This window comes from Liolophura sinensis, chromosome 10, assembly GCF_032854445.1.
Source record: "Liolophura sinensis isolate JHLJ2023 chromosome 10, CUHK_Ljap_v2, whole genome shotgun sequence".
NCBI lineage: Eukaryota > Metazoa > Mollusca > Polyplacophora > Chitonida > Chitonidae > Liolophura > Liolophura sinensis.
The window spans coordinates 21,386,123-21,396,465 of record NC_088304.1 but is presented as its reverse complement, the minus strand read 5'-3'; the positions used below and the strand labels follow the sequence as shown (position 1 = coordinate 21,396,465).

The 10,343-nt window shown below is 40.4% G+C and overlaps 1 protein-coding gene across 1 annotated transcript; it reads left to right on the top strand.

The window, feature by feature from the left end:
• The first annotated feature begins 280 nt into the window (after positions 1-280).
• Positions 281-9,901, top strand: LOC135476157 (glutathione S-transferase 3, mitochondrial-like). Its single transcript, XM_064756080.1, is given in 8 exon segments — positions 281-381; positions 743-887; positions 2,443-2,507; positions 6,153-6,174; positions 6,176-6,211; positions 7,261-7,333; positions 7,883-8,018; positions 8,829-9,901. Coding segments are annotated over 7 exon segments (480 nt in total). The 5' UTR covers positions 281-381; positions 743-752; the 3' UTR covers positions 8,842-9,901.
• The last annotated feature ends 442 nt before the right edge of the window (positions 9,902-10,343 follow it).

Sequence of the window (10,343 nt, the reverse complement as noted above, 5' to 3'; positions counted from 1 at the left end):
GCACATAAAAAGTATGTGTGTGCGTGGGGATGGCGGGGGTAAGGGGGCATATTTGAGCACCTGTATGAACACCACTACCCTTACTCGGGTCCGACATCACCGAAAGGTTGAGACAGACTTTTTGTGTTTTCTGGCATCACTTTATTTCTGTCTCATCACAGTGACCCAGGCCAGTGACCGCTACAATGGTGTAAGGCGTCAATGTACACGCAGGGAACTCTGGGTACAGACTGGAATGTGCGTTTTACCTGTAGCCTCGTTCTGACCTAACGCGTGCAGCTGGACACTCTCAAGGACGAGGTGTGCGTGTGGTCGAGGTTACCGAAGACCCCTCTGTGGATTTGTCATTTTGTAGACTTTAATAATCTGATCTCATTTAGTGTAAGTATTTTTGTTTTGTGATACTGTAAACAGCGTCTTTGTATAAAGACAAAGCAGTTGCGGTGAGTTAGATTGTGCCTGATGAAATCATTCTGTCGAAAACTGGACCTATGTCAATTCTGTGAAGTTTGTGCCAACCTAAATTCAGTCAGAGTTTGTCCCACGCGATTCTTGGCAGTTGTAAAGACAGATTGATACTTGTCAGCCATTTCTCCCATTAAGCTTGAACGGAGCTGTTTGAAGCGATGTTTTAAAATGGAAAAATCTTTGATTTGTGTCAGGTTGCACAATGTATCTTTAGCGAAATGTTGTTATTGCGAACAAAGTGCAGTAATAGACCAATATTTTGTGTTTTTCTCAGCAAACCAGTCATGTCATCGTCCAAGTTTGCAGACTTGCTTCCAGAGAACTATGGCTATGTGTTGTTCACAACAGTGGGCAGTACATTTGTGAACATGTGGATGGCCTATAATGTTGGCAAGGCCAGGAAACAGTACGAGGTGGAGGTAAGATAGGCAGAGTTGGAAATCACTGGACTCAAAATTTTAAAATGGGATCTGGCTCAGGGTTTGCAAATTTCACTAGTTGATACATGCGTTAAGAGTTCAGTTTATATTACAATTACTCCAGTTTACGTTCACTTGCCTTGTACTTGCTTTCTCTTTGAACAAAATTGTATGCATCTGCAGGCCATGAAATTTGACGTAAACAAAACGATCGTTTGCATGGTGGTTACTTGGAGTGTAATTGTGCAGACCTATAAATCAGTTACCCTGATCTGTCAACCGGAACATCCCCACAAAATGTAGCACTTAAACTGGGTGTTACGCTCACAAGGTTGCTGGCAATCCTCATCTTTTGGTGCTGTGATGCTGCAAAGTGTTTTAATGACTGTAAACTCAATGCCATTATGCACTAAATACATAATACATAGTCGCCAGCTTTCTGCTCTGACCAAATTTCTTGAGGTCAGCGCTCTGTTTATCAATGCATCTGCGCTCTCTCCTGTTATGTGCTGTCAAGTCCAGTCTACAAACGACCTATTAACTTAGCGACAGCCTATAGGTGACTCCATTGAAGGCTTTTGTGTTAAAACAAAATATTAAAATATTTTGGTCAGAACGTACGTTTCGACTTTCAGCCACATTTTGCTGCTGTGGGCATGAGGACTATATATCTCCTTTGTTATGTACACAACACGTGCTAGGTGGCGGCATTCGTCACTCATGTATTGTGGTCTTGGTGAGCTAGAGGTAGGCAGATAAAGTAGCGGTTAGTAGAGAAAGGTGACATTCAATTTCAACTGAAGTTAAACTTTTACTACTCAACAACTTTCCATGAGTTGGTCATCACTGACATTCCCTCATGTCAATGCTTGTATCATTTCGCCCTGTGGATGTAATCATTTTATCAGTTAGGGCTCGATAAGCCAGTTGAATATTACACACACTACAAGTAGCTAACTATAAAAGTAATTATTAATCATCAAAAGAAAATAAAAATACACAGGAATATAACACATGCCACATTATTTTCAGCATGTATGACATGTTTTTTAGCGACTTCCTGATCCACCCTGATCTATGCTGATCACTGTTCATGGTGCGGCCCCCTATGTTCCCACTGTGCTACCCGAGGATTCCGCTGGACAAGTATGATGGCTGACTGTACTGCAGTATGACAAACTTCGTACACAAAGTAATAGGCTTTGCTCAAGTGAAAGTAAATAAAAGGAAAAACACAGCTAGGAAGTACTGTAGATGACTTTATTAGCCAAATGTTCACGTAGCAAGTTTGCGCGAACAACTAGTTTGTTTTTGCATTGTGACGAAACCGAACGATCGGCTATTCAAGGCTTGGAACTCGTAACCAATTTCTTGGTTATGTCAACCACTCAAATTTCGTGGCTCGCATTTGGTCTTCTGAAAATAAATCATTGTTGGAGGTCATTGAAGTCCTAAAATTAACAGACACGAATTAAGAATGTCTTGAGCTAGGAGTATATGCACAGGCATTTTCTTGTATTTTACATGACTGAAGTGTTGCTTTATTGTTTTGCAGTATCCAGATATGTACAGTCCAACCAGCAAGACGTTCAACTGTATACAGAGAGCACATCAGAACACGTAAGTTGATAGATTACCACTGGAGCACATCAAAACCATGTAGATTGATAGGCTTCCACTGGAGCACATGAGAGCCCACAAGTTGACAGGTAGGCATTCCTTTGTAGTGTAGTCAGTGTATGTTCCATAAACTCAAAAGTTCATGCAGTAAACACTAAAGAAACAGTATACACACATTGACTTCCATGGTTGCTGAACTAGGAAACCTTCCCTCATCAAAATTTAGTGTAAAGCCACACCCGTTTCCTGAATTGTTCAGAAAGCAAAGGGGCATAATGGAAATAGATAAAAACAGTGAAGGAACCATACATATTTCACCCAAATTACAATAATAACCATTACACTTACAGCTGTAAAATAAAGGGGAACAGAAGTAAGAGTATTTGACCCCTAGAATAGTTTGTTATCTTTGATTCTGGTGTACTCTTGTCCATATTTCTAAACCAAGGGGGCGCAGAAAACAAGATAGGGTAAGACAGCTGTTCTAAATCTCCAATGCCAATCGATTTTCACATATTCAGTACAGCCCAGGTTAAAAGTCAATTGTTTACCGCTTGTGTAGCGCTCCGAGATACTGAATAACGCTCCACTGATGGTTGACAAACTCTCTACTGGGTTTTATCAGAGATTATCGTTGAAAGGTGTGAATATAGTTCCGTCTACAGACATAGGCCTATCCAAGTTTGCAAGTGAAGGTACAGTCCCAGCATTTCAGCTTGAACATATACTAGCTGTGAAAAGCGGAAAATTTATCTTGAAATGTATAACCTACCTCTGGACAACAAAATATGCGATCCATGTCTCTGAATGGTGTCGACGGTTGGCACACTAATTTTGATCTACACATGTATTATGCCATGTAGAACCATGCAACAGATATTTTATAGTGAACTGGCCAAATCTTCGCATAAATTTCACAAACAAACGTGACTTTCTTGTGAATAAAGCACGTGCATTAGCACACGCTTCTCGCCTAGGACCTCGCCCCAACACCGACAGACAAGTCTCGTGTGGCCGTGCCTCTGCGTGCTATAGCACGCTTTCTTCGCCTAGGAACGCACCCCAACATGGGCAGACAGTAGTCTTGTGTGGCCATGCCTCTGCTTGATCCTTCATGCTAATGCCTTACCATTTGTCCCGTTTGTATAAAGCCAATGCCTAAATAACATCATGTATTCATATCACTGCAAGGATCGTGTAAGCCTCCTGTCAAAAGAACTGAAAAAAAAAAAAGACGATCACCCAAAACTCATATGTTCATGTCAGAATCGGGCGTCACCAGGCTGCAGACCTTTCACTGTATGCTACTTTCAGTGGACGGACATGTAAACTAAGCCACAGCTACTGGTGGTTTGAACAAGTAACCCCAAATAGCTGGTGTATTTTTTTAATCTGACTGGTTTGTTGGTGAAGTTTTCAGGATTGGCCTACATCATTGCTGATTAAATTGATTTATTTATTTATTTGTTTATTTATTTGATTGGTGTTTTACGCCGTACTCAAGAATATTTCACTTATACGATGGCGGCCAGCATTATGGTAGGAGGAAACCTGGTACACCCCGAGGGAAACTCACGACCATCCACAGGTTGCTGGAAGACCATCCCGCTTACAGGCGAAGAGGAAGCCAGCATGAGCTGGACTTGAACTCACAGCGACTGGATTGGTGAGAGGCTCCCGGGTCATTACCCTGCGCTAGCGCGCTAACCGACTGAACCACGGAGGCCCCCCTGATTAAATTGCGACCAGGGGAGTTGTACAGAAAAGTGATTTCCACAGAAACAGTGAATTTAGCCCCAGCAGCCAGTTTTGAGAGATTATTTTATTCCTACTGTTAACAATTTTCAAAACCACACAGTGTATGTCAGTGAATAAAGTATGACACTTGCGAGCATTATTTACTTACTCCAATACAACATGCCTATGCGTCAGTGCTGGACTCGTGGATTCTTCTTGCAGGTCTCTGCACGAGCACATCAACACACATAAATTGATAGGCTACCAATAGAGCCCATCAGAACACAGGCTACCGATAGAGCACATTGGAACACACAAGCTCGTAGGCTACCATTAGAGCACATCAGAACACAGGCTACCACTAGAGGTCATAGGCTACCATCAGAGCACATCAGAACACATAAGTTCATACTTGTAGGCTAATACTTAAGCACTGAAGTAGGCTAATACTTAAGCACTGAAGTGTACGAAAGTTCATAGGCTACCACTAGTTTCCTCTATGGTGTGACTGGTTTCTCTAGTAGTATAACTGGTTTCTTATTTTGGTGTGACTCATTTGCCTTATGTTGTTACTGGTTTTTCTCTATGGTGTAACTGGTTTCCTCTATGATATAACGGATTTCGCATATCAAGTGACTGTCTTCAGTGTGACTGGTTAGCTCCGAGATTTGGCTGGTTTCCCTTGTGGTGTTGCAATTTTCCTCAGTTGTGCGACCCATTTCCCCTTTGCTCTGTCTGCTTTTTCTGTGGTGTGACAAGTTTCTTATGTGGAGTGATTGGTTTTATCTCCCTTTTTTTTTTTTTCTTCACGTTTTCTGATGTCTTCCATGTTGTGTTTTCTCTTACTGTGGCTGTACTGGTTTCCTCTGTGGTCTTACTACTTCCTTTATTTTCTTTGTGCTGTCTGTGTTTCCTCTGGTGTGACTGGTTTCTTTTGTACTTTGCTGGTACTGGTTGATGCCTGGCTGTGACTGGTTTCCTCTATTTGTAGTGGTCTCCAGTTTGAATGAAAATGTCATAAAATGTAGCAGTTTGAATGAAAATGTGGCACAGGCCATTGAGGCCTGATTCTACCCTTCTTCCTCCTGATATATAGTTTGTTGTCTTTTTTTTAATTTTTTTCTCACAAAAATGACCACCATATTTCACATATCCAGACATGTCTCAGAAATGTCTGAGCTGTAACCAAGTGATGTCTAGTTTAAAAATACCTGTACAATCTTGAAAAGAACTTATGACTGCGTTGGTAAGAAACACTCCCTGGCTGCGTGTGCATAAAGACGCGCATAATGAGCGAGATCGTGTCGGTTGTTTTCCTGTTTGTTCAAATGGCAGCTCTTCTTTTTATACAGGTAGGATGATTCTAACTCAACTAACCATTCTGTTACTTTGTTACAAACTAGTTACATTATTTCATTGCCATGAGAAAATACAATTACATGTTGAGTCCATTCATCTATTTAGGATGATAAATTATATGTCCTCTCAGAGTTCAGTGCATTTGTAGAATAATGCTATGTTTGCATGATCATATAATCTGTGGGATGGACCATTCATGTGTGCTTGTTCTTACTGTGACACATCATTGATGCAAATTACATGCTGATTGCATGTTGAGTGGTCTGCTCAGCGTTTACACCACTGTTGTGTGTACTGATTACAGGTTGAGTGGTCTGCTCATAGCATTTACACCGCCAGTGTGTGTACTGGTTGCATGTTGAGTGGTCTGTTCATAGCATTTACACCACTGGCGTGTGTACCGATTGCACAATGAATGGTCTGCTCATTGCATTTACACACCGGTGTGTGTACTGATTGCACCATGAATGGTCTGCTCATAGCATTTACACCGTGTACTGATTGTGTGTATACTGATTGTAGGATATATCATGTGCTCTTCTTTTTCAGATTGGAAAACCAGCCAACCTTCCATTGTGCTGAGTGTTATTGGAGGATTGCAATATCCTGTAAGTATTTGGTACCGTACATCTACGCTGCGACCGGTACAGATACATGACTCATTGGCCATACATTGACACGAGTGATGACACATTACACTGAAGTCACAGCCAGTGAATTGTACATTTACACTGATGTTGTACTTCGTAACCAAGTGCGGCTTCATCCACAAAGATTGTTTTAGGTAAAAAAAAAAACCTATGACCTACTGGTTTTGGGCATTTTTTTGCTGTTTTGTTGTTAAGTAGTAAAGGTACATTTCAGGTAAAGCAATTTTCCCACCTTCACTTAAATGGGTGCATCAAAACCTGAACTGAACATGGATGTGGAGGATGTTGCTGAGTTTCCACACAGTAAGTTAGAACTTACTAATATGCTGGAAATGATGCATATTCTACTCTGGGCAGCGAGTCAAAATTAAGTCATCTGTCTTCTGTGAGAAGATTTGAGAGGAGGTTAGAGGACTAGTGTAAGGTGTTCAGAACTTCTGAAAGATTTGAGAGGAGGTTGTTAGAGAACTGTTGTCATGTGTTCAGAACTACTGAAGGATTGAGAGGAGAGGTTAGAGAACTGGTGTCAGGTGTTCAGAACTCCTGAAAGATTTGAGGTGAGGATACTAGATAACTGGTGTCAGGTGTTCAGAACGGTTGAAGATTTGAGGTGAGGATACTAGATAACTGGTGTCAGGTGTTCAGAACGGTTGAAGTATTTGAGGTGATGATACTAGATAAACTGGTGTCAGGTGTTCAGAACGGCTTCTTCTCCAGTCGTACGTGGAACGGTCTGTCAGGAGGCTGCTGATACGCGTGGGTTTCCCCAGCCCGGTTTCCACCCAACATTATGCTGTTGCCGTCGGGCAAGTGAAGTATTCTTCATGTGATGTATTCTTCAAATACATGTGATGGTGTACTTCAAGCAATCTGTTTTTATTCCCCCTGTTATTTATACCACCATTGTGTAACACACAATGATACATATACATTCTAGAGGACAGTGTTACCCTCAATGGTCATAACCATGTTGTATTCATTGTGTTGTTGTTCTTTTCTTTTTGTAGAGACTAACAGCTATTGTAGGCTTTTCCTACCTGGTCAGTCGGGTTCTCTATGCCAAGGGATACTACACTGGAGGTAAGCCCAACCCCAAACCTTAAACTTTGCTGTCAGATGTGGTGAGGAAGGCCCATGACCGGTGAGGTGTCCTGTTCATCAGGCCAGCTTCTGCTGATTCACTTTACACCAAGAAGTTCTTAAAGTTCAATATGGATTCTTCCTCGCATAAAAACCCGAACATCAACCTTTGACATGGAATTCTACATGTACATCCCCCACCCCCATCCTTCCCAAGTCCATATTTGTGGGTCCTTGGTTGATAGCTTATCTGGGGATCTTGGAGCAGTTTGGCAGTGCTCCAACCAATATAAAGAAGATTATCTGAAACTGCTGAAAAGATTTAAAAAAAGCCAGTTACTTATTCTGGATACTCAAGGTTATAAGTAAAAGAAAAATAAGTGGGAGTGTAATAAATAAATCTGATCCAAGGCTGCATCAGTGAATGCTAGGTACAAAATAAAGCATCATTCAATTTGAAAGAAAAAGATGCTACAGGTCCATTTAGATGTCAATGGTATGATTGCGTTTATTTTTGTGACCATTGGCTATTTTTTGCTTCCTTCACAGACCCCAGTAACCGTAAGTGGGGTGCTTGGGGCCACTTGTCGATGCTACTTCTCCTGGGACACACCATTTCCTTCTGTGCCCATCAGCTCAAGTGGGTGCCTCTTGACAACATTAGGAGCTTCGTAACCATCATGAAGTAAGGGGCTGTAACCATCATGTCATTACAGCGAGGAATTGTAACCATGTTGCAGGGGGATTGTAATTATGTTGCAGGGAGGTTGTAACCAGCATGGGGTAGAGGACTATAAGTAACTATTATGTGGTAAAAGAATTGTTGGTGAAGTCTGAAAATGTCGATTTTGAGACTGGACAGAGTGGGTTGGGCATCATATTTGTTATATACAGTGACTGAAAGGGAATTATTTTTTGAATACTTCAGCATGATAATCAGAAAATCCTGTGAGTACATATACAGTGCATGTTGGCATTCAGTGAGCACGTTCATGTCCGAATTTTCATGGCCTTTTAATTTTAACTTAATTTTATTTAATTTATGACCTTCAATTCCTTCAAGCACCACATCCATTAAAATCCCTGTTTGTTTTCCTCAGTCTTTATGACATGCAGGGGGTCAAGGTGGTTAGACTTAAGGTGATGAGCTTCTCACCAATGCAGTCGCGGTGAGGTGAAGTCCAGCTCATGTGGGCTACGTGGAAATGGGTGTCAGCAATATGCACATGTTCACGGGTTTCCGTGGGACGCTGCCCCGTTTCCTCCCACCACAATCCTGGCTGTTGTTATATAAGTGAAATATTCTTGAGCATGGCATTAAACATCAATCACATAAATAAATAAAATACCACCTTTGTTAGGACTGTTAATTTAATTTTGTTTAACGTGCAGCCTTTAGTTCCTTGAAACACTAAAGCTATTGAAAATCCATACATGTCCAGCATGCAAAAAATCTGACCATAGTTAACTTTGTTTTTCTCTTATCTGTTTCCAGGTATCAGTGGTAGATTGCTTGTCCAGGTAGCTCCTGGTGGTTGTATCCCAGATGTATGGACACTCCAACATTCTTGATTCAAACATTTTCAATATGGCCTAATCTAGACTAACTGTGAGACAGTACATTTCCATGTTGCACTGAACCTGATGAGGAGTAAGCATGGTGTGATAGCTTCTGATTGATCAGAACTGAGCAAATCGGTATCAGGTTATATAAAACATTGTCAGGTTTTTAAAGTAGTACTAATTTTTTGTCACATGTTTTGCAATGTGAGTATATGATTGTTTTATAGAGCTTTTTTGTAAAGGTACGTGTACTAGACATACATGTAATAAAATTTAGTATGTCTTAATTGTTGCTCAGAGGTTTTTTTTTTGTGGTGTTCATTAAGAACTCTAATGTTCCCAGCTTTTGAAAAATTGCTGTTAGTTTTGTTAATCTGTTTTTAGCTGCAGCCCTGATTTTACAAACATGCGTTTAGAAACTTCTGCAGGACTGGAGATATTTGGCACGTTTAAGTCTAGATTTAGAGAGACTGGCTGTATGTTAGGCCCGTGATTATGAGGAAATTTAAAGATTGATTTGTTTGTTGTAAATTGCTTATAGAAATGCATCTTGTTTTGCAAGAATATAGAATCTATGATATGTTTTAATTCTGAATGAAATTTTAATGTTGGAGCTAATCTAGTGGTCCATTGACAGAATTAGTGAACAGAAACGTCTGCTTGAATCCTATAAAAAATGTATAGACAGAAAATAAAAGGTATTAAAATGCACACTTCATAAAAAAAATAAACATCTGTGCCTTATATATATAATGTTGGAGATTGTGGAAATAGGAATGCTAAAGAATAGATAGGGATTTAGTTTAATTTTAAGATCAGTCCAGAGGAATCATGGTTTGCGGGCAAATTGTAACATGTGATCAAAAACTCACATTTTTCAGGCGTGCTTTGTTTGTATCATATATGCATATAATTTTGTTATCACTTGTAACTGGTGATGTCTGAGTTGTAGGCTTTGCTTATTCTGAAATGATATATCATTAATAAAGTATTGTCAAGTGTGAAGTCTTGCGTTTGTTCAGTTTCTGTTGCACAGTTGAGTGTTACAATATAACAGTGTAGATATTCATTAAAAAATGTAGTCTGATGTTATATGCACTAGTGTTATGCATTCAGACACTCTAGCACACTCAGGCAGTCTGTTGTGTCCAGTAGTGCTGTGTATTCTGGCCGTCTAGTATTGTACATGGATGCACTACTGCTGTGTATTCAGGCAGACTGGTATTGAACATGTATACACTAGTGCTGTGTATTCAGAAAATCTGGTATTGTATGCACTAATGCTCTATTCTAGCAGTCTGGTATTGTACATGTATACACCAGTGCTGTGTATTCAGGCAGCCTGGTACTGTACATATATACACCAGTGCTGTGTATTCAGGCAGTCTTGAAATGCATGAACTAGTGTTATGTATTCTGGCGGTCTGGTATTGCACATGTATGCACT